Source organism: Sabethes cyaneus, chromosome 2, assembly GCF_943734655.1.
Source record: "Sabethes cyaneus chromosome 2, idSabCyanKW18_F2, whole genome shotgun sequence".
In the NCBI taxonomy this organism is placed as follows: Eukaryota; Metazoa; Arthropoda; class Insecta; order Diptera; family Culicidae; genus Sabethes; species Sabethes cyaneus.
The window spans coordinates 116189458-116215981 of NC_071354.1; the positions used below are offsets into that span (position 1 = coordinate 116189458).

Sequence of the window (26524 nt, forward strand, 5' to 3'; positions counted from 1 at the left end):
TTGAAAATTCGAAAAATTATCAAAATGGCAGCCTTTTTTTAAAATCGATTTTTTTCAACTTTCCAGAGTAGCGTTGGCTCCACAAATCTCAACAACTGACCATTTACTTTAGTATCCGTTTTTGGCAATACGAAATATTTCACATCCAAAAATATGCTTAAATATCGGACAGTTTCCGCCACAAGCTTTAAATGACAAAAAAAAACGGTGCCCTCAGTGTGCTCATGGCAATTTCTAACGCATTTACATTCAATTTTTTCGAAAGGGTCTCGATTTTGGCAACATAGGCGGCGCGCAGTTGTTGCCAAATTCGAAACCCTACTGTACAAATTTTGTAATGATCGGACATCGGACCACGAGAAGTGGCCGAAAAACAATCATACACATAAGCATTCCAGTGGGGCGTAAAACAACCTCGACCGAATAAAACGCCGCTCCTGTAAAAATACGATTTTCAAACTTTATGTACCTTTTTCTCAGAAACTACACAACGTATGCAATTAACTTGTCTTGTGATAAACACCTTATGTTTGATAAATTAATATCCCACAAGCATTAGTTGAAGCATATGAACAAAAAAAAATATTACATTGTGCTTAGCTGCGCGACTAATGGAGTGTCTACCCTACTGTGACAAATACGACTTTTAACTTACACTTAAGAATTTATTTACAGTTAATCCCTATGGATTAATGCAATTGAACACAAAAAAAAATTCAAAAAATATGCATGGTGAAAGCTATGTCTAAAGCTACCAGTACACTGTTTGCTTTATCGTCAAATTTTCTTCCTGTCAGAATTTAGGCAAATTTTGGTATTTGACAGACATATTTGTCTTGCCCAGTACACTGTTTGTCACAATTGATGTCAAAAATTCGATCTGAGACGTTACCCGTGTTACAAAATCAAATAAATTTTGACATATTTTGTGGGGCCAGTACACTGTTTGCAAAACAGCATGAAATTCGTGAGATTATCAAATACATTCGGCCCGAAAATGTTTGCGCCAGCAGATTTCTGTGCAGATCAAACTGATCAAATACGCAAAAAAAAAGTACGCTCGGAAAGTGAGGCTATTCACACCTATTCATTTAACAGGAAGCTGAAAGCCATTTTAATTTTTTTAAACACGTTTTAATACAGTCATTATTATTAATTCAAAATAATAAATACAAATTACTGCGGTATGAAAAAATGCAATTTATATACACTGAAATCGCTTTTTACGCGATTTTTTTACGCGACTATTTTTACGCGGTTTTCGGAATTTACGCGGTTTTTTTACGCGGTTTTGATTTACGCGGGACGTATCCTTCGCGTAAAAAGCGACTTGAGCGTAAATTCAATTTCTACATTTAGTGATGTCCGGTAATCGCTCGATTAATCGATTACAGCATGGAATAATCGAATAATATGTAATCGAATACTGCCGGCACGAGTAATTCATTAATCGAATAGTTTAAATAAGATAAAAAAATGCGAATAATCCCCATTAATCGTTCATAATCGTACGATTAATCGAATAATTTAACGAAATATTCGAATATTTATAGTCGAATACTACTAGCTAGACCGACCGACCGACCGACTAGACCGGAACCCGGACCTCAATTTTCGTTCCGATGTCGAACACTACTACTAGCACGAATACTGAACTAATCGATCAGTGCCTACTCGATCGATTAATCGGTAATCGAATAATTAAAAATTTCGGACATCACTAATATCAATACCAATGTCAGCCGTGTCGCTTTTGTCCAACACCAATATCAGCCGAATTGACCATTTTACGAACCATAACAACATTGCTGATATTGATTTTGCTTCAGAGCTGCCATCAATACACATATTTGTGCATGCATAAATTTGGGACCCTACCGTTTTCTCCGGAGTATTTAATTTTATCGATCTAATCTTTTAAATAACATAAATAGTTTATGGACTACTTTAAAATTCAGGAACATTAGTAGAGCCAGAAATCACAGCAACTGAAATAATTGATGGGTCCCAAATTTATGTATGCACAAATATCTGTATTTGTGGCAGCTCTGTTTTGCTTTCCCGTGGGGCATCTGCGGATTGTCAAAGTACCAGCACAGCACAGGGAAAGCGCCACATCAATATCAGCAAGTCAGCATGTCGCTTTGTCACGTAAAATGCTCTTTACATAAAGGCATTGCTTGGTATATAATAAGTTGGGCACCTACTTTTCAAAAGGTCGTAAGCAGATGCCAGATATATCCAACAAACATTTCTGTTGAACAGTTAATCAAGCGCTTATTACCCGGTAATCTATACCCCTACTATTCAAGAAAAATGAATGTTTATTTATTTTATTTATTTATTTATTTATTTATTTATTTATTTATTTATTTATTTATTTATTTATTTATTTATTTATTTATTTATTTATTTATTATTCAGTCTTCGACTCAAGTTTGTCGTACAGACAGTTCGTATCTTAAAAGTCTTAATCTAAACACTGACTTAGTTATATTGTAATCATACATATCACAAGTTTCGTTAAATCTTCGGCAACAGGTTTCCAGAGGATTAAATTGGCCATACTGTGTTCGATGATGAACCGTTCGGAAGAAAGTTGATGATCGGGTGTTCCTTGGCGGGACGTTGAACCGCAATTGCGATAACAAGTGCGTGCAGTCGATGTTATTGCTGATAATGTCAAAAATGAACAGCCGTTGAAGCAGCAACCGTCTGGATTCGAGAGTAGTCAGACAGATGAGTTGACAACGTTGTTCATACGGTGGAAGTGCAATGGGATTATTCCAGGCAAGCGAACGAAGTGCGTAGCGGATGAACATTTTCTGGACTCTTTCAATCCTGTTGATGTGGATGGCTTGGTATGGTGCCCAAACTTGAACTCCGTACTCTAGGATGCTTCGTACTAGGCAGCAATATAGCGACTTTAAGCAGTATATGTTGCTAAATTGCTGAGTGTTGCGCTTGATGAAACCTAACACGGAGAATGCTTTTGCCACACATGATGAGATATGCTCCGAGAAGGTTAACTTACTGTCCAATGTAATTCCCAAATCTTTGACGGTCTGCACTCTGTCCAGGTCAGTTGATGACATAGTGTAGTTAAAATAGATTAAATTGCGCTGGCGAGTGAACGTTATGATGTGACACTTTTTAACGTTAGCTTCCATTCCATTTGTTGCACACCATTCCACAAGCAGATCAATGTCTTCCTGGAGTGCGATACAATCATCAACTGAAGTAATCGCACGGAAGAACTTGAGATCATCGGCGAACATAAATTTCGGTGCTTTGAGTAAGCTGCATAAGTCATTGACGAACAAAACAAAGAGCAGCGGACCCAGGTGGCTGCCTTGTGGGACGCCAGAGCAGATATTAAACGGTTGCGACAAGATGCCTCCAATTCGTACAGACGCGCTTCGGTTACTCAGGTATGAAGAAATCCACGTTGTCAACCAATCTGGAAAACCGCTCCGTTTCAGTTTTTCTACGACGAGTCTATGCGGTACACGATCAAAGGCCTTTGAGAAGTCCACATATACAGCGTCGACTTGCACTCTTTTTTCGACGCTACGTACTAGTGAGGAGACATATGACATCATATTGGTAGTTGTAGAACGCTTTTTCATAAACCCATGTTGATCTTCGCTGATAAAATGATGAACGTGATGGTATACTGCATCCAGGATTAAACACTCTAGGACTTTTGGAAGACTACTAAGGATAGATATTGCTCTGTAGTTCTTCACGTCATGAATGCTTCCGGCCTTATGATTAGGTATTATCGTAGCGGTTTTCCAGCAAGTAGGGAAGACACCTTCGCTGAGAGATTTGTTATAGATGATGCTCAAAGGAGCTGCAAGGGACTCTGCGCAGTTTTTAAAGAGGACGGGCGGGAGACAATCGGGTCCAGAGCCTTTTGAAATATCGAGTGACCGTAGTTTAACAAGGACATCGTTTGGCGAGAATGACAGGTGTGGAATCGATGCATCAAGCTGAGGTAGACTGTTTAAATAAGATTCTACAAAGGGCGGTTCATCGTTGTTCAGTACCCCGCGAAAAAACATGGAGAAAAGATCAGCAATATCAGTTGGATTTTCAGCAGACTGATCGCCGTGGTGTACAGATTGAGGCACACCGTCCGTTTGTTTAAGGCGTTTCACATAGGACCAAAAATATTGTGGGTTTTGTTGCAGGTCGTTTTGAGTGCGGCTGATATATGCGTTAAAGCTTATTATTCGAAGGGAGTGGTACTGCTCTTCCATTTCGCGCACTTTGAGTTTAGCAGTTGTCGTTTTGGATCGAAAGTACTGTTTTCTCGCTTTACGCAATCGGTTGCGCAAGTTTTGACGCTCCGCATTCCACCAAGGAAGCTTCTTGTAGCGTCTTGTGAGGTTTTTTGTCAGCACTTTAGCACGTAGCGTCGTCTTCACAATCGAATAAAGCTGCTGAATCGCATCGTCGCATGATAAACTGGTTAGCAGTTGTCTCCAGTTGATTTCGTCGAATAAGGTATTCAAGTCGGCAAAATTACAGCGATTGAAATCATAATCTGCTGGAGTCAAACTCCGGGACCATATTGATGACTGAGTGGTACGTCAGAACAAATGGGTTATGGTGAGCATCTATTCTGAGTAGCCCTGTAGGAGGCTCCAATAGTTCAAAGCAACCAGTATCGTTCGTGAAAGCCAGATCTAGAATTCTGTTGTTGGCATTAGTGAGTGTTCAGTTACTGAAGCCCAGCAGCAACAACATGTTCCACCAAAACAAGTTCTTGGTCAGTAGTAGCATTTGTGGGAAGCAGTTGATGTTGGATGTTGGGTGCATGCATAAATTTGGGACATTATTTTTCCGCAGTATTTCATTTTTGCAGTCTAATTTTTGCTATAATGTACATAGTTTATGAAGTACTAGTACGTATTATAGAGATTGCTGACATTTACCGCACGCACAGTTCGCATTTGTTTGTTTTTTTTTTCACTGCGAAAAATTTTTCACGATGCACACAAACCACTGTATTAGTCGCACATTAGCAATCCTGATACCGTCCGTTATTATGGCAGATGGTGTAAAAAGCTGGATAGCGCATCACTGTGCGATTACAGCGCACTACTTGCGACACACAAAACCAGAATAAAATTGAATGTCACACAGCTATCCACCTATTCGCGTGCGTAATGACGGCTACTGGATACAACTTTCGGAAAACGTTAGCATGCTTTTGGCAGCTTTATTCACGTTAAGTTAATATTTCCAGCCTTAATTGTCGTTGTAGAACTTTCAAGCATACGTGAGCGGAGTTCCCAAAAGCAAATAAACATTGTCGAAAAGCGTACCCACAGTAGAATCTATATATATAGAATGCCAGTGTCGCTGTTTTGCTATAGGACTCATTGTATCATACAATCTGTATCAAGTCTGTGAATCGGGAACTTCATTGTCAAAGTTGCTCATTGTTATATATCTGTTCTTTATCTGTGCGCTGGCTGGTGCTGTCTTCAGTGCGTTCTCCGCTGTGTTTTTATGCTAGTGAAATGGTTTTAAACGTTCTTTTTCTTTTCATCCGAATGAATAGAATCCCTCAACTGCGCCCTTTTACATCGATTTTTTCAGAAATTTGAAGCAAGCGAAGTTTCCAATCACATTACTTGGTAGCCATATTTGAAATTTCAAACTGATTGTCAAAGTTTGACAATGAGATTCCCCTTTTAATGAATCTCAGGCACACATACATTTGCATATATAATGTAAATACATTATCTGAACATGTGTGATGTTTACCACGCGCACTGCAGCGACACTGGCATTCTATATATATATTGATTATACTGTACCCACTAGCCGCCATTAAGCGCGCGAAAAGGTGGATTACGGGTTTCAACTACAACAGCAATATTAATATTGCTAGTCGAATAGAGTCGGTGCAACGGAGGTTTATCCGCTTTGCCCTCCGTAGGTTACCATGGAATGACCCGTTCTGGCTACCAAGCTACGAACAGCGCTGCAGATTAATCAACTTGGACACCCTGCTAACACGTCGGGACGTAACTAGAACCGTCTTCGTATCAGATGTTCTGACATCTCGGATTGACTGTCCTTGGTTTCTATGAAGACTAGACATCTTAACTCGGTCTCGCTTAACGCGGAATAATTTCTTCTTGCATATACCGCATCGGAGAACTAACTACAGTACTTTCGGTACTGTAACCGGCTTACAACGGAACTTCAACCGTTTTGTGTCCTATTTCGACTTTGACGTCAGCCGCAACGTGTTGAAAACCCGATTTAGAGCTCTTGCTATTAGTTTTTAAGTAGTCAGTAGGATAGAAAAATCTGTTGACTTTTAACTAATAAACAAATAAACCAATATGGCCAACAATAGTTTTTAGGTATCGACCTTTACGCGTGCGTAATGGCGGCTAGTGGGTACAATTTTCGGAGAACGTTAGCATGCCTTTGGCAAGTTGATATTTCCAGCCTTAGTTGTTGTTGTAGAACTTTCAAGCATACGTGAGCAAATAAACATTGTCGAAAACTGTACCCATTAGCCGCCATTAAGCGCGCGAAAAGGTGGATATGCATACAATTATTGTTCATATTTTCTAGTAAATTATCAATGTTAACAGATACAGAATGTAGCCTTTCGATCCTGAAATAAACGTTTACATGCTGACTATTTATTTACTAGATATACTAGAATAATGTTTCACATATGTAGTATTATATACGTGGTAGTGCGTAATTTTAGAGAGTATTTAAGGTGAAATTAGTCGTCATCGATTCTGCCAATTTCAAAAGCAGTTTTTTTGTTTGAAACAAAAATTCTGTTCATGAAAATATATTCGCTGTGTTCAGATTGGCAAGAAGAAGGCAGTATTTATATTTTTACAACCAGACCCCAGCTATTGGGTCCAAAAACTGCTTCCGAAATTGGGCTCTCCGACGAAAAGTTATTGACTGCTAATTTCCCGTTAAACAAATCATGTTCGAAAAACAGGTCTATTAAGTGATTTCCTCATTATTCATAATCTTTTTAACTGTTCACTATTGATTTAATAATGTCCTGATTTATTCCAGTGTCATTTCCTTTGCAAAACTTCCTTTCTGCACGATTTTTCCTATACCAAATTCGATTTTGACAGCAGTTCAAATAATAAACATTGTGAGCTTTTTTGATAAGTTTCAAGCAAACAAACCGGCGAACAGCGCAAAATGTTACGAAAACAAATTTAATTTGATTGGCATATTACACTGTTTTACAAACCGCCAAATTTTATTGGAAAAGCTCGGCGACATTTTGAAAAATAAAATTTGTTCGAATATTCCAAGTCCAGTCCAAGTCCAGTCGTTGAACAGTGTAGACGTATTTAAATTTGCTCGCGTTACTTTTCGCGCTCGCACGTATTAATTTTGTTCGTTTTGTTTGTGCTAGATTTACAGTTTAGTTTTGTGAACATGAATTGTGAGATTTGTTTGGCGGATTCTGCCGTAGATTCAGTAATGTTGACATGTGTCGGATGCACACGATCATTTCATGCCGCCTGTGCCGGAGTTACAGTTCAGCGAGGATCCCTACGCAAACGAGACAGAAAGATCGACCCACTGGCATATATACTGCCGTGCTGCAGTTCTTGCCAAACACTAATAAATGTCGCTATAGATCTGAAATCGCTAACTACGGAACAAGCCCAGTTAGTTGAAGTAATTAATAATCACTCCGAAGTGATTCATCGAACAACACAGCAAAATAATGTATGCGCCATACATGAAACGATCGAGCGCATTGAAACACAAATCGCTGACGTTAAAAAAGAGCTGGCGGCCGGCAGAAACACAGCTGGTAATGCTACGTCGATTAAAAACCACGTGACATCTATGATGGAAATAGCGATGCACACATTCAACGATAACATAGCTGCTACGTTACAAACAATGACGTCATCAATTTCAGCTGACTTGAAACTGATCAGCGAAGAAATTAAATCGATTTCAACTACGTCTAATGTAATAAATGATGGTGCCGTCTCTGCTGACATGTTATATAATTGGCCAGCAGCAGAGATTATGGGTGCGATACACAATTTATCGGAAAAAGTTACTCAATTAGAATCCCCCCAACATGCACCCGCTCTTAGCATAGCTGAGGAATTGAATAATGATAATGGCAATGATCATTCGGGATGGCGATTCATTGGTTCTACAAAGCGTTGGTCTGCTGACTGGAGGAAATACGATGAAAAAATAAAACGACGCGAAATGCAGGAACTTAAGGAATTCAAGGCGTGGCGAAATCGGAAGAAGCGCTCTCAACGTCAACTACGTGCTACTATGAACAACAACTACATCAACAACAACAACAACAACAGGAGTCACAATCATAACAGAGGATCAAATAACTATAACAGTAATAGTAACCGGACTAATATCAACAACCGTAGAAATATTAACAACAACAACAACCGCAGAAATATTAACAACAACAACAACAACAACAACAACAACAACAACAACAACAACAACAACAACAACAACAACAACAACAACAACAACAACAACAACAACAACAACAACAACAACAACAACAACAACAACAGCAACAACAATTACAACAGAAATAACAACAACAATTACAACAGAAATTACAACAACAACAATTACAACAGAAATAACAACAACAGCAACAGGAATAACAATAACAGCAATAGGAATAACAACTACAACAACAACTACAGGAATAACAACAATATCAACAGGAATAATTACCACAACAACAGGAATAACAGCTATATTTCTTTCGATCATCCACAACACAATAACATCAGCAATCATCGAAATCATCTTCCCCCGGATAGAGTACTACTTGCGGCTGCTAGACATCACTTTTCTGGACCACCTTTGAGACCTGCTGCTGCTATACAATTTCAGCGGGGAGAAACGCTCAACCCTTACACAACAAATGATGAACCGCAACGACCGATGGCATCTAATTCTTCTGCTACACATTATATGGCTTGCCTGCAGCAACACTCGTGTTTTTGATGAAATAAGTCATAGTTCGGTAAATATATTTGATAACCACGCTACTATTAATACTCATTCCAAACATTGCTTGGAAAATATACCAAATAATTTTATCATTGAAACCCCATCAACTTCTTCGCTTAATTATTCTACGGTAACTGAAGTTTCGGTATACTGCCAAAATCTAAACCGCATGCGAAGTGCTCACAAAATTAATGAAATTCAAAAGAATATTTTATGTTGCTCCTTTTCTATAATTCTTGTAACCGAAACAAGTTGGGATGATAGTGTACATAGCGAGGAAGTTTTTGGTAATAGATATAATGTCTATAGAAATGATCGTAATTATCAATTGTCTGAAATGAAATCAGGTGGCGGTGTATTAATTGCTATTCTATCAGAGCTAGACTCAGAGATCATAATCACTCCATCATTTACCGAATTTGAACATGTATGGGCGAAAGCACGAATAGCTGGTGAGACACATATCTTTGCGTCCGTCTATTTTCCTCCAAACAATGCACGTAAAGAAAACTATGAAAAGTTTTTTGAAGTCGCGGAAAATGTCTTATCTGAGCTCTCTCCTGAAATAAAGCTTCACATATACGGAGATTTCAACCAACGCAATCTTGACTTCATTACAGACATTGACAACGAGAGCATTCTTCTCCCAGTCGTTGGTGAAAACGAAACCTTGCAATTAATATTTGACAAATCTGCCAACTTGGGTCTTTATCAGATTAATCACGTAAAGAATAGGCAAGATTGCTACTTAGACTTATTGTTTACTAACATAGGCGAAGACTTCTGCGTAACTGAATCGCAAACTCCATTATGGAAAAACGAGGTATTTCATACCGCCATCGAATATTCGTTATTTATACATGAAAATCTGCGACCCTACGAGTGCGAATATGAAAAAGTATCGGACTTTCAGTCCGCAAATTATGGGAACATAAAACAAAGGCTTCACAATATTAATTGGCAACATGTATTTCGAAATGAAAACAATGTAGAAATGGCTGTCGAAGCCTTCTATAAGCTCATATTTGAAATATTAAAAGACGAGGTGCCTATGAAACAACGAAGACGTCAGGCTCATTCAAAGCATCCTATATGGTACAACAGTCAAATAAAAAATATAAAAAATCGCAAGCAAAAGGCACATAAAGCATACAAAAACCATAACAATGACAATAACTTAGCAAATTATCTTGATCTCTGTGATCAACTAAACCAAGCAATAAATGTTGCCTTTGAAGAGTATATACAAAAAACCGAGCGTGAGATAAAATCAAAACCAAAAAACTTTTTCAACTATGTAAAATCAAAATTAAAATCAGAAAACTTTCCATCTAGAATGCATTTGGACGAAAAAACCACAGATAACATAGAAGAAATTTGCGACCTTTTTGCCACTTTCTTCCGAGATATCTATAGTACATTCACAGAAGAGGATCGCGATTACGGCTACTTTACACATTTTCCAGAATCCTCAAATGACGTAAACGTTAAACAAATTAGTGTATTAGAAATATTAGACGCCTTAGAAACATTAGATTCCTCCAAAGGCCCCGGACCAGACGGTTTACCTCCAGCATTCATAAGGAAACTAGCAACAGAGCTAGCTACTCCACTATTCTGGCTTTTTAATTTGTCCCTTCAATCTGGAATTTTCCCAAGCATCTGGAAAAGATCTTTCTTAGTGCCTGTGTTCAAAGCTGGTAAGAAATCTGATATCCGTAATTATAGGGGTATTGCAATTATCTCTTGTATTCCAAAACTTTTTGAAGCAATTGTAAATAAGAAGGTATTCTTGCAAATAAAAAATAGAATTACTCATACACAACATGGTTTCTACAAAGGACGCTCAACTACAACAAATTTACTCGAGTTTGTTAACTTTTCGCTTAACGCAATGGATAATGGAAACTACGTTGAAGCCTTATATACCGACTTTAGTAAAGCCTTTGATCGCATTGATATACCAATGCTTCTCTTCAAATTGCAAAAAATAGGTATACATCAAGAACTTTTAATATGGATCGAATCATATCTCACATACCGCCAGCAAATTGTCAAATTTAAAGGAAAAACATCTAATCCCATTCAAGTCACTTCTGGAGTCCCTCAGGGGTCTCATTTAGGACCGCTATTGTTTATTTTATTCGTTAATGATATCTCATTCGTTCTCAAGAATATAAAAATCCTTATTTACGCCGACGATATGAAATTATACTTAGAAATAAAAAATGAGACAGATGTCAACACATTTTGTAACGAAATTCAAATTTTTTATAATTGGTGTAAGAAGAGCTTACTTCAACTAAACGTGAACAAATGTAAATTAATTAAATTCAGTAGGAAACGAAATACACCTATAACCAACATCTCCCTTGGAGATCAAATGATAGAAAATTGTGAACGAATTAGAGATTTGGGAGTTATTCTAGACTCAAAATTAACGTTTATAGATCACTATAATACAATTACTTGTAAAGCAAGCAACATGCTCTCTTTCATAAAACGCTTTAGCTTTAATTTTCGAGACCCATACACATTAAAAACACTTTACATTTACTACGTTCGTTCAATTCTTGAGTACTGTAGCGTGGTATGGTCTCCGTTTGCCAATGCACACATAAATAGAATAGAATCAATACAAAAACAATTCTTGTTGTACGCACTCCGTAATTTAAATTGGACGAGCCTTCCTCTTCCGTCATATGACAACCGCTGCAAGCTTATAAATATCGAAACATTAAAGGCGCGTCGTGAATTTGCAATGGTCTCATTTGTTAATGACATAGTCTCACAACGTATTGACTCTGCCGAACTCTTATCTAAATTAAATTTTTACGCACCTACTAGAAATTTACGTGTTCGTACACTATTTGCCACGGATCATTATCGAACTAATTATGCTAAATTCGGGCCCATAAATCAAATGATGGTGCTATACAACCAACATTGTAATTTTATTGACTTCACAATTAAAAAAACCAAATTGAAGCAATATTTTAGGACAATAAGTAATTCAAGTCAATAACAACAGAAAACTAGCAGAAACGAGCAAACATAAATAGAATATGTAATCGATTGATAACATTAGGTTAAGCTTGTATCACGGTCTACACACGATTGACTGCAAATAAATAAATAAATAATTTGGTTGGGTCAGTACACGGGATTTCAAATTTATTTGATGAAATAGATCAAATATTGGATGATTCAGCAAACAGTGTACTGGTACCTTAAGTGTCCCCCACGTCTCTGTGTGTCACCGTTGCTAATAGGAATGTTTTATGAAAAATAGTGAACTAGCGGACAATGTTTTTTTTTAAATATTAACTCTTATTACTATGTGATGTCATGCAGTAATTTTAGTTTTAATTTAATATGTATTTGTTGTTGAACATCACTTAAAATCACTTACGTTGACCCCCTAAAACTGATTTTTGTTGAAAAATATATTAAAAAATCAACAAATTTTTCTCAAACTACATTATGTGATGTATAGGTTCACAAACTTCACTTTCCATGTAAATATCATGGATCTTGTTTTATGACTTAGCTATTCCAGTTGACTCACTGTTGACTACTTTCGCCTACTGTTAGAATAATGCCAATGTTAATTAAGGTGCGACTTGTGAATTTTTGATCAATGTTACTTCTGTCGCCATCCTAATATTTGTGGGGTGTGGCCAAAGTTTCTTGGAAACATCGGGCAACATTAAATGTTGGAAAAATTACAAAAACAAGTTGCATGCTACATGTTGTCAGTTTTTAGATAGTACCTACTTGCTAATACCGCGAAAATAGCTGTACGAAATCACGTCGGACTCGATTATCAACTAAATGGGTCGATTATTTGTAGTCGATTATGTAGGGAATGAGAGCATATACAGTACGAAGGAAGAAAGTGATGAAAAAAAGAGAGATAGAAACTAGAATGCAGTAGGAGTAAAGAAGATGAAGATAAGCTCACGATGGCAGTTCGCTTGCAAAAAGAAAATAAGCGTCAGTCTTGTGATTCTGATTGACTTGTTGGAAAGAACAACAGAATCGAAAGTGATAGTCTGCTGATCCGGAATCCCTTCCACCGGACACGACATTGGCGCTAGTCGGTGACCTCGAACCGGTCGCTTTCCTTTCGCTGTGCGGACGTGCTTTTTTTAAGGTAGACATGGATTTGGCTAGTGAAATGTGAATATCGTTTATGTGTACAACAGTGAACTATGAGTCATTTTGCATTGCTGCCGAGTATGTGCAAAGCGAAGAGAAATATGTTGCGCTAGTGATGTTATGTTATCTCTTAAAATTAACACAAAAATTTGGTCTATATTGTTGATTCCTCCGAGTGGGAAATACAATCGTAACAAACGTTTTACCTCTGCGAAGTTGTTTTTAATGACGATAAGCAGAAGTGGAAATCCCCGAGAGGATAAATTGGCAAAAAATTCAATCCCTTCAGAGGGCAATATTGACCCCTTGTGTGGGCGTTCAAAATGTTTTTGATGATCGATGATTGTAATTGGTAGCCCTTGAGAGGGTGCTTCAGTTTGTGGATAACGTTTCCTGGGTGAAACTTTTGAGATTTCGCGACAGGCCATAGAGATCGCTGGTGTGCGACTGTGTTGGTGAGTTGTTGGCATCGGAAAAGAGCGTCGCTTCCTGATGAGAGCAAAAAATATGTACACGCAGCGAGGTGTGCGTGGGGCAGATGACAGCAATCTCCGTCCGGCGCCACTGAAGTTTATTCGACCTCAAGGACGTGTTTGTACACGGGGGCATCGTGGTTTGCCCAAAAGTTTTCCACTCCAGTTGGCGAGGGCTTGAAGCCGTATCTGAAGCATAGTATACGGTTCCAAGCGAAGTGAAAATCGAAGCAAGTGAAAAAGCGTGTCTTTTCGCTCACGGAAAATAAAGACTGTGTATCTCTTCATAATTTCGTGAGCTTTCGGTTTACAGTTCATGCGAAGTGAATTGAAGGGTTTACAGTTCGAGCGAAGTGAAAACAAATTTAAAGCCAATGCGGTATTTACAAGTGGGGCAATGGTGCTGCAGTAATTAAGTATAGCGCAAAACATTATCAATACGTTTTTAAAACCTAAAAATCAGTAATAACGGTTTGGCGTGATGTCTAATTCTACAAAAAATCCACATTGCTCGTTGCGGTATGTTTTTGGAGTCATGAAGTTTTTTTGCCAATATTAATAAATATTTCCCTTTTCCACACCTGTACACACTCATTGGCTTGAAACGTCAAGTTTTCGCTAGCTGCAGCTTTGTTCACGAACGTAGACGCTCGCGAAAGAAAAGTACCCAAGTGAAAAAGATGTCATCCACAATCTTTAATTTCGGTGGATCACGTTTGTTTACAGTTCCGAGTGAAGCGAAATGCAGTTTTTGCGCTAGTGAAAAAGTTGAACGTTTTGTATGGGATTTTCACTTCGCTCGGAACTCTATACAGGGCTTGAGTAGTTAGTTACTGCTTTACATTGCTTGGACCTCGATTTTAATGCATCTAGTTGCTACAGTAAAAAATATTAACAGGATGAGTTGTGGACTGCTTAAGTATATCCACGTGATGGTATATCTCATGTGCGAACGTAATCGGGTAATCATGCGTGGGCGTGCGTCATACACTCACCTACCGTTTTATTATTCTATTATGGTGTGCGTTGCTGAGCAGATGGCCAACACTAATATAGGGGTGTTGTGTGGCGTTGTTTTTTTTGCATTTTTTCGAAGAAACCGGTGTTTAGCGTGAGCAGCCTATTGAGCAAATTGAATTTTGATAGATAGTGTAAGTCGTACATAGCTTTTGAATTCACTGATCGGTCGGTAACTAGCACTACTAGTAGAATGCCTTCAAGCGGCTGGCATTTGATTTAATGTTGGTAAACATAGACTTGACATCAAACAGATTTCATTTATACCATTGTATGCGTTATAGCATCCGTTTTTTGCTTAAAGCATAGTATACAGTTCCAAGCGAAGTGAAAATCGAAGCAAGTGAAAAAGCGTGTCTTTTCGCTCGCGGGAAATAAAGACTGTGGATCTCTTCATAATTTCATGAGCTTTCGGTTTACAGTTCATGTGAAGTGAATTGAAGGGTTTACAGATCGAGCGAAGTGAAAATAAATTTAAGGCCAATGCGGTATTTACAAGTGGGGCAATGGCGCTGCAGTAATTAAGTGTAGCGCAAAACATTATCAATACGTTTTTGGAACCGAAAAACCATTAATAACGGTTAGGCGTGACGTCCAATTCTACAAAAAATCCGCATTGCTCGTTGCGGTATGTTTTTGGAGTCATGAAGTTTTTTTTGCCAATATTAATAAATATTTTCCTTTTCCACACCTCTACACACTCATTGGCTTGAAACGTCAAGTTTCCGCTAGCTGCAGCCTCGTTCACGAGCGTAGGCGCGCGCGAAAGAAAAGTACCCAAGTGAAAAAGATGTCATCCACAATCTTTAATTTCGGTGGATCACGTTTGTTTACAGTTCCAAGTGAAGTGAAATGCAGCTTTTGCGCTAGTGAAAAAGTTGAACGTTTTGTATGGGATTTTCACTTCGCTCGGAACTCTATACAGGGCTTAAGTGGAGTTTCGTTTCGTGAAAAACTTTGCTACACGAGTCGCATAATTGACCTATTAAGCCCTGTATAGAGTTCCGAGCGAAGTGAAAATCCCATACAAAACGTTCAACTTTTTCACTAGCGCAAAAACTGCATTTCGCTTCACTCGGAACTGTAAACAAACGTGATCCACCGAAATTAAAGATTGTGGATGACATCTTTTTCACTTGGGTACTTTTCTTTCGCGCGCGTCTACGTTCGTGAACAGGCTGCAGCTAGCGAAAATTTGACGTTTCAAGCCAATGAGTGTGTAGAGGTGTGGAAAAGGAAAATATTTATTAATATTGGCAAGAAAACTTCATGACTCCAAAAACATACCGCAACGAGCAATGCGGATTTTTTGTAGAATTAGACGTCACGCCAAACTGTTATTACTGGTTTTTCGGTTTTAAAAACGTATTGATAATGTTTTGCGCTACACTTAATTACTGCAGCACCATTGCCCCACTTGTAAATACCGCATTGGCTTTAAATTTATTTTCACTTCGCTCGAACTGTAAACCCTTCAATTCACTTCGCATGAACTGTAAACCGAAAGCTCATGAAATTATGAAGAGATCCACAGTCTTTATTTCCCGCGAGCGAAAAGACACGCTTTTTCACTTGCTTCGATTTTCACTTCGCTTGGAACTGTATACTATGCTTTAGAGTAAAAACTGCCGCAGTGGCGCTACCTGATGCGATGATAATAAAAACGAAAACAAACGTCAGATGCGGTATATTTCACAGAAAAAAATCAGTAAATTTAACATTTAACGCCGATTAGCTATTCGATTTAACATTCGTTACATAACAGTGACTACAAATTTCGGAAGGTACATCACGACGAAGATGGTATCGATAAAAAAACGCTTGGGACAATAACGTAATCGTTTTGAAGATTCCATGAAATTTGCCTATATCAATGAGTTAGTAAAACTCATGCTAAATCAAACATAATGAATAGGTGAAGGAATTTTATGGTTCTTGTATGTAACAACCGTTTGAACGTTAAAATTATAGTCACAAACCAGGTTTTTGACGAATCTGATTTAAAGTTTGCAAAATTGCGGATTCTTGCGCGTTTGCGGATTGTCACTGTCGCCAAGCTATGCAATTGCAATAACGATCAATTGCTTAAAACATTTTCTGATGGTGTCCCGTCGCATAATTGGAATTTCGAAATGTGAAGAAAGTTAGGCGCAACGAAGGATCACTTAATAGATTTTGAATCGGGATGAAACGGTGTTTTCGAACAACCAACAGAACATTCTCCAGTAGATATCGCAGTCATTTTTATGCGTATTTTCGCCCATTTCCATTTGCGGACAATAAGCTTTATCGGCTTAATTTAATTTTCAGAGTATTGCGAGCTCTTAAGTTCTCGAATCGAAGTACGTAGATGTCGCTACGGCTTCTGACGAGATCGCAAGGTGTACTCAAGATGCACTAGTAATTCTTACCAACCGTATGCGCATTACGCAAAACAAAGTTGTAAGGTTCAGTAAACAGGCTTACTACAGGCAAAGAGGAAAGGCTTAACAATGGTTGTAGCTTGTAGAGTTGAATATATTAAGTATGTTTCAAAGGTTGTAACTGATACTGCACGCAGCGCTACAGCCTGTGGTGGCGGGGGCTAGCGCTTGGTGGCAATAAAAAGAGCCTAACTCGTGGCCTTACCATTGTAAGGCATTAGCAGTAAGTATAACGAAATGCTGGATAGGGGACAATACGAATAATGCATGACTGAAAAAATAATAAACTTTAAACGAACACTGATTTAGGGAACAAGAGAGTACCAAATCCTAGGGCACCACAATGTCACGCTACGGGTCTGACTGCACCTGCAGATATGCCAAATAAGGAAAAATGATGAAAAACGACTAAGAGTTAAACTAATTCAGAAAAGCAATATTTGAAATTAAAATAAATATGAATCAATACACAATATACCATTAAAGAGTAGAAGTAAGGGTGGATGTAGGGAATGAGAGCATATACAGTACGAAGGAAGAAAGTGATGAAAAAAGGAGAGATAGAAACTAGAATGCAGTAGGAGTAAAGAAGATGAAGATAAGCTCACGATGGCAGTTCGCCTGCAAAAAGAAAATAAGCGTCAGTCTTGTGATTGACTTGTTGGAAAGAACAACGGAATCGAAAGTGATAGTCTGCTGATCCGGAATCCCTTCCACCGGACACGACAGATTATACTACAACATGCAACATTGGTGTATTTTATCCATAATTAAATGTTTAGCCGTTAAAAATCAAATCAAAAATTGTTTCGCATATGCCATAAACACCTATATCGAGACAATTAAATAAATTACAATTACAATAAATTTTCATAGTGACTAAAGTTCTTAGGGATAATGAAATAGAGAAAAACTGCTAGCCTGATTTTTAGTTAAGTCCTGTAAACAAAAATAAAGAAGCGAGAGTTTCCTTATATGGTAGTTTGGAATAACTCACGCGGTTTTTACGTTTATGGCAACAATAAAACCTATTCAAAAATCGGGCCAGAATGGTATTCTAAGAGCGCGGACAACCAGGTGTGATTTGTAATACAGTAGGATTTCGAATTAGGCAACAACGCCGTATCGCCTATGTTGCCAAAATCGAAACAGTGCCAAAATCGAGTCCCTTTTTTGAAATGAAAAAATTGAATGTAAATGCGTTGGAAATAGACTAAATATTATTAAGCAACGATTGCAACTATTTTATCTTTAAAAAGTCCGCCTAGAGCTATCTGTCCGGTGCAATTAAGTTTTTGGCAATCTGCGGTAAGACGTAGTCCTACGGCAATAAAAATTTAATTTTTCGAAATATCCTATAACCGCCAACTCCACGCAAAAAAGTTAACCATTGACATGCATCATAGAAGCATTTCAATTTCTGTGTAGCTCATCGAAATGGAACAACACAAAGCGAACTCCCCAATAAACTGCTTCCAAGTGACTTCTCAGTATCTTTGCCGCTGCAGCGCGCTGGTGAACTATACAGTTCTGTGAAGTGTGAATTCACAGTAAGGATCACACAGCGAAGTCACACTTGTATCGAACAGTGAAGTCACACTTGGCCTTCACAGTGGCAGTGTAGTTGTTTTCATGTCCGTTTTGTGCGATGTTTCGGAGAAGAAAAGACGCTGTCGTCAGTTCCATAACCACTTACACTGCGTCTAGGAGCCAGTGAACTAATGATTATACCTCTGCATCCTTGCTATTCGCTGAGAGAACTGTGTGAATCACTCTTCGCACCCGCTGCAAGTTGAGGTGCTGACCATCCCTGCCGGAGGTTGAGGGTACTTCTGACGAACCGCTCGAAGGATGTTCTTATGCCATGCAAGAAAGCTCTAGGAAGAGAAAAACGATTTATTCTCCTCGACTTACTCGCAAAGGACTTAAGATATCTTCGAACGTTACGGAAAATTCATCAAACTCTGAGAAAAGCGGTGAAAAAAATCCGAAGCAGGTACCTCCAGGATTATAAAATTTGAAATCAAACCAAGAGTACCCACCGCTTTCTGGTGCGCCTAAAACCCCTGGCGCATCCAATTTACATTCAGAGATCAAATCGGGAAAGGGATTTTTGAAGTTCTCTGACATTGTGGACTGGATATTTGAAACTCTCAACATCTCGGATCCACTCAAAAGCTTTCTACTTGCCTTTCTTCCCACAGTTGAAACATTTTTGAAGCAACTAACAGCACAATGGCCCCTCTTTTCAGCTATCGTATCCTTCGATGATTAATACATCGAACAATGCTGATAACTCTGTCACTGTTTTACAGTGGAACTGCAGAAGTATCATTCCCAAATTCAACCTTTTCAAGCAATTAATAAATATTTCTAACTGTGACGTATTCGCGCTCTGTGAAACTTTTCTCAATTCAAGTAATGATCTCAACTTCCACGATTTTAACGTCATCCGACGATATCGAGGATCACATGGTGGAGGAGTACTACTAGGGATCAAGAAGTGCTATTCTTTCTTCCGAATAGACCTCCCCTCGTTCTCGAATATTGAAGTCGTCGCCATTCATGCTAGAATAAAAGGAAAAGACCTTTGCATCGCTTCGATATATATCCCTCCATCGGTACGGATTGAACAGAAGCAACTTTCTGATATTACAGAATTGCTTCTCGAACCTTTGCTAATTTTGGGAGATTTTAATTCCCATTGCACTCGATGGGGGTCGCTATACGACGACAATCGATCCTCCCTGATTAATAACCTGATTGACGACTTCGATATGGCACTTCTAAACACCGGGGAAGCGACACGTATACCTAAGCCCGCGCAAGCGTACTGGATCTATCTCTCTGTTCGACATCACTAGCGTTAGATTGCAAGTGGAAGGTAATCAATGATCCCCACGGTAGTGATCATCTGCAAATCCTTATATCAATTACTAATGGCTACCCGCCCGTGAATTCAATCAATGTTACATATGACCTCACACGCAATATCGATTGGAAACGCTACGCGACTGTAATTTCAGAAAACATCGAATCACGCGACGAACTTCCTCCGGAGGAAGAATACGACTTTATTATTGGATTGATCCTCGACGCCGCGACTCAAGCTCAGACGAGACCGATACCCGGGAAAACGTTCAATCGGCGGTCTTCCACCATTTGGTGGGACAAAGAGTGCTCGGAGCTGTACGCGCAAAATTCCTTGGCGTATAAGGACTTTCGTAAACAGGGTTCGATAGATCTGCTCAGGAAGTACGAGGTACTTGAGAGAGATGAAGAGCTTGAAAGCGAAAAAACGCGGATATTGGCGCCGGTTCGTGAACGGATTGTCGAGAGAAACAGCGATGAGCACTCTTTGGAGCACCGCTAGACGCATGCGGAATCGTAACGTTAAAATGAAAGCGTGGAATACTCTAACAGATGGATCCTCGACTTTGCCAATAAGGTCTGTCCAGACTCTATCCCGGCTCAGAGATCTTTTCGCGATGCGTCCCCCTCGACTGCAAGTGAACCTCCGTTTACAATGGTAGAATTTTCTATAGTTCTTCTCTCTTACAACAATACTGCTCCAGGATTAGACAGAATCAAATTCAACTTGTTGAAAAATTTGCCTGACCCTGCCAAAAGACGCTTGTTGAACCTGTTCAATAAGTTCTTTGAGCTGAATATTGTTCCGCAGGACTGGAGATAGGTGAAAGTCATCGCCATTCAGAAACCCGGGAAAACAGCCTCTGATCATAATTCTTATAGGCCGATTGCTATGCTTTCCTGTATCCGAAAATTAATGGAGAAAATTATCCTTCTTCGCCTAGATAAATGGGTCGAAAAGAATGGCTTGCTTTCAGATACCCAATTTGGCTTCCGCAGGGGCAAAGGAACAAACGATTACTTAGCGTTGCTGTCTACTGAGATTCAACTTGCCTACGCTCAGAAGGAGCAAATGGCATCCGGATTTTTGGACATTAAAGGGGCCTTTGATTCTGTCTCCGTAGCAGTTTTGACCGAAAAACTTCACTTGCAGGGACTTTCACCGGTTTTGAATAATTTTTTGCTCAATTTGTTGTCGGAAAAACGCCTGAGTTTTACACATGATGATTTGACCACATCTCGAATTAGCTACATGGGTCTTCCCCAGGACTCATGTCTAAGTCCACTTCTGCATAACTTTTATCTTAACGACATAGATAGTTGTCTCGAAGAGTCATGCACGTTAAAGCAACTTGCAGATGATAGCGTTTTTTCCATTACAGGATCCACGACTAACGATTTGCAAGGACCTTTGCAAGATACTTTGGACAATTTGTCCAATTGGGCGTCAAAGCTGGGTATCGAATTCTCCCCGGAAAAATCAGAGTTGGTCGTTTTTTCTAGGAAGCATGATCCAGCACAACTTCAGCTCCTACTTATGGGTAAAACGATCGCTCAGGTATTGGTTTACAAATATCTCGGTATCTGGTTCGATTCCAAATGCACTTGGGCATGCCACTTTAGGTATCTGATTCAAAAATGCCAACAGAGGATAAACTTTCTTCGTACAATTACCGGAATTTGGTGGGGAGCTCACCCAGGAGACCTTACAAGGTTATACCAAACAACGATATTATCTGTTCTTGAATATGGATGTTTTTGCTTCCGGTCCGCCGCTAACACGCATATTATCAAATTAGAAAGAATACAATATCATTGTCTGCGTATTGCCTTAGGCTGCATGCAATCGACCCATACGATGAGTATTGAAGTGTTGGCGGGGATTCTACCATTGAAGAATCGCTTTTGGGAATTGTCCTATCGTTTACTCATTCGATGTGAGATTATGAACCCATTAGTAATTGATAATTTTGAAAGGCTGGTCGCAGTTCAATTTCAGTCTAGATTTATGATTTCATATTTTGATTACATGGCTCAAGATATCAACTCTTCTCAGTATGTCCCCATGGGTGTCGCATCACTAGATACTTTTAACCCTCTCTGTCCCATGGTAGCACAGGTGCTCTATGACTTCCGATACTAAAATCGACCGATAAAATTTTTGAGGCATTCAAATATGGATATTTTGATTTTGTAACGTAGTAAAAACATTGTTTTACAAGGTGTATAGTTGCGTTTGACGAATTATTAATTAATAGCTTTTTTACATGATCAAAAACTGTAAACCACCAAAACACCCCTGGGACAGAGAGGGTTAAGTCTGCTATATTCTTCGACACCACCATGAAAGAAGAAACTTTCGGTATCCCGGATCAACTGCGATCGCAAGAGGTCCCCAAAATTTTTTCCAATATATTTAAAAGTGTTAGTTGCGATAAGATGTTCTACACTGACGGATCCTACCTCGACGAGGTGTCTTCAATGAAAATTTTATTGCCTCCTACAAACTCGATGCTCCTGCTTCCGTGTATGTTGCAGAACTTGCTGCAATTCAATACTCCCTTGGGATCATCGAAACTATGCCCACAGACCATTACTTCATCTTCACAGATAGTCTTAGTGCCATTGAAGCTCTGCGATCGATGAAGATGGTAAAGCACTCCCCGTATTTCCTGGGGAAAATACGGGAACTATTGAGTGCTTTAACTGATAAAAATTTTAAGGTTACCTTAGCCTGGGTCCCTTTTCATTGCTCCATACCGGGTAATAAGAAGGGTGATTCTTCAGCTAAGGTGGATGCGATTGATGGCATTATTTACGATAGACCAATTGCTTATAACGAATTTTATAGTACGTTGCGTCAGAGGTCGCTCACTAGTTGGCAAACATCATGGAATATAGATGAGTTGGGACGATTCCATCATTCCTAAGGTATCGACGAAAGCATGGTTTAAGGGATTGAATGTAAGTAGAGATTTCATTCGCGTGATGTCTAGACTTATGTCCAATCACTACACGTTAAACACGCATCTCTTTCGTATTGGGCTTGCAGATAGTAACCACTGTGTTTGTGGCGATGGCTTCCATGACATCGAACATGTTGTCTGGTCGTGTTCCGAATTCTGTGATGCTAAGTCTAAGCTAACTGATTCCCTTCGGGCCCGAGGAAGACAACCTAACGTCCCTGTACGAGATATTCTGGGTAGCCGAGATCTCCAGTATATGAGCCTCATATACGAGTTCCTGAAAAATGCTGACATATCTATTTAAAAAGCTCTGTTTAATTCTCAGATCACTCGTCCCACACCCCACTGAGATACGTACATGTTGTACTGGAGGTGGCAGATATGGCCCGAAAACAGCAAAACACTACGCAGCACTAAAGTACGCCAAATACAATACGACTACTAGAGGATACCACACTGCACCCTCGCAAATGACAATATAATGAAACCCCTAATCCACCTTTCCAAGCCTTCTTATATATATACAAAATGTAAAAAAACCTACTAACCCCAGTAAATCGGGTGTATCGATCATACCTTCTAACATAAATTATAAGCAGTGCTCACTATTATACTATTTTTATAAAAAAGCTTTACGGCTCCGCTAAGTTTTGCTACAAAAGAGCCAAATCAAATGAACGAGATAAAAAAAATATGAAGCGCCTAAATTTTACAAACTACTATTCAATTAAATCTTTTATGTTTCGCAATGAAGTTTTTGAATAACCTTCCATTACGAGAAAACTGATATAGATAGTGCGTTGTTATCATACATTCACAGTACCACCCAGAGTGCAGTGCGTTCTTACAGGTGGAGAAAACTCCTGATACCTATAAAGATTTCGTTTATTAGAAGCGTAAGCGTCTCAGAATAACAGGAGTCAAATCTAATAGTAACCTTTTAGCAAACACAGCTTGAATGTTAGAACGTGAACCCATAAATTCCCGATTAAGAGCAACTTTCGCTGAGTTCCCTATAGGTTCGAATTCCCGACTTTTTCCCGAGTATGTGGCCACACAGATATTAGAGTATATTACCTCATCCAGTCTTAATAGCTCCTCTGTACTCATGCTTCCTGGTACACCAATAGATTTGGATTCCTTGCGCATTTTTTTTTCTTTTTTACGACGATCTTTTCCATCACGATCATCAGTCGATACTCCCTTTTTCATGAAATTGAACATAGTAAGGTGATTCGTCGCAATAGTAAATAGAAACACACGTCAATGATACTTTGGTATGTTCAGTCACGAAGGTACAACACAATCTGCATTCGCAGATGTGGCTCCGAAAAATATAATATAATGCTTTAGGTCCACACTAGATATTAGGATCTAACGAATACGTAAAGCCTAATAAAACTTTAATTTTCCTTTAGAAATTATATTTAGTCACTTCACTTGATTAAAGCTAGGATTAAGGTACCTATGAATGTCTGCTGCCTCTCTTCTATTTATCTGTCTGAATCGTCTGAATTCGTGAATTCGCATTTTATCCAGTCTAGATAGAATTAACAAAAGGGCGAATGTCGCAAATGTAAACAAAACGGGTGAGCAAGGGGTTTCCAGTAAGGCGTAGTAATCAGAGATTACTTTTGTAATCATTTACGAATTAATTAGATATTGTGCTTCCCGAGAAAATATTTCGTTTTTCAACTTTATATAGTTGTGCGTAGAGGTAAATCATGTATTATTGACAGTGTAAGCACGTGTAAGTTTTCTATGTTTATGCTCTTATTCTTTGCTTAGATAACATTTGTTTTGTTCTATTACGTACAGACTTACAAACAACACAGTTACAATGTCTTACGTTAACCGATAATGATAAAATTTAAATGCTGATTGCGTTTGTAAAAAACTGGTCTATGTTTGAACGGACAAACACGAAGCAAGCTACCCTATAGCATTCAGCTGATGAGCGAGAGAGAAATATTGTTGCTTTTCTCATCACCCTTGCGTTGACAGTTTCTTACTAGATTTCGTGTGAGTGTAAATGAGATACTTTGACTGCGAGCAACCAGAACAGAGCTGCGCGCAACTGTTAGGCGCACAACTTAACCTACGAAAGAAAAATTTTAGATAATAATCGCAATAATCAATGGTAATTAAAGAATCTGACTAAAGAAATGACACTGGAGATCATTTTCAGTTTGTCGAAACCAAGTGCGCATGAATCTCGATGAAACCTTCTGAATCTTTTGCTCGAAAACTTGCGAAGTATCAGTCGATCAACGCGGGAGAAAATATTGACTGCTAGCAAACGGCAACAAATATCATCGTATCATCACGAAATCGATCCGTGCTGCCTAACGGAAACACCAGGCAATCACATTTGTATCGTACAATTCATAAAATCGCCTAAATGTTGAACTCGAAAAAATATTGTTCGAACTTTTCCTAGCAACTTTGAACAGAGTCACGCACAACAATCATCGTTGAGCAAATCAGGTTTAATGATGACAGGAGGCCGCGAGTGACTGAGCTCCAGTGTCTTTTCTTTAGTCAGATTCTTTAATGGTAATCAGTATAGTAATCAATGATAATCTTAAGTAATCATTGGTAATCATGATTAATTTATAGTAATCACAAAGGATTGATTGCTAGTAATCAGAGGTAATCAGTAAACTAATCAAAAGTAACTTTTTTCGAAGGTGCGTAGTAATCATTGCTGTTGGAAGCCACTTGCGGGTGAGAGAATATTTTTTGCTGGACCAGCATTCGCGTTGACGAACGTAAGCTGCTGCCACCTCCAAAAGTTTATTGAAGGGGTGAAGCGGAATATGGATTTCTTCACGGTAAAAAATCGTCACGTCCATTTTAAGTGTTCTTGCATTTAAATCAATTTGTTGTGCAGCACTACAAATCGAAGTGATTTAGTATTGATTTTGGAGAGTTTTCAAATTTTTAAACAAGAAACTAGATATTGAAAACTATTCAATGGATATCACCATCGAATTGTAATGCATATCTATAGAATTTGCAATTATTTTTTTCGTAATTTACAAATGTCAAAAAATCGCGAAACATGAAAGCAGCAATCGGAAGCAAAATTAAAAACCCCAATGGAGAAAATACGTTTTCGTTCCGAATTATTGCTCTTCTAGAGTGTAAGTACAGTACCGTCCCGCTAATCCGACAAATTTATAGCCGGATTAGCGAATTTTGACTCGATAATCCGACAGTCAAACTGACGTCAGCGTGAGTTTGAAATGTGGTTTTGTTTACGTCCATACGTAAACAACTCCGGAAATTTTTGAAAATATTTGTCGTAAGTACGCAATAACTATGTTTTATACTCGGTAATACTCATTTTCGTCAACAAAATACTTTAAAATTCTTAGTTAGTGTCGAAATAAGCGCAACCCGCATAATCAAAAACTATTGGTAAAACGGTAAGTATTATAAATGTACTATATGACCAATAGTGATTGTTCGTGATATAGTTTCATATTAGTTGCTACTATTCGAAGTCGTGGATGTTAAACCATTCAGGTACGATATTGTATATAGTTAGTACTAAATAAATAAT

The 26524-nt window shown here is 38.6% G+C and overlaps 1 protein-coding gene across 1 annotated transcript in view; it reads right to left on the reverse strand.

Annotated features, from left to right (window-relative positions):
• Window positions 1-24428, reverse strand: part of LOC128733514 (unconventional myosin-XVIIIa) — a 657582-nt gene extending 633154 nt beyond the window's left edge. The window contains exon 1 of the mRNA XM_053827159.1: window positions 24034-24428. Coding sequence (XP_053683134.1) covers window positions 24034-24180 — 147 coding nt within the window. The 5' untranslated portion in view covers window positions 24181-24428. The remainder of the gene's footprint in view (window positions 1-24033) is intronic.
• Between the last annotated feature and the right edge of the window lie 2096 nt (window positions 24429-26524).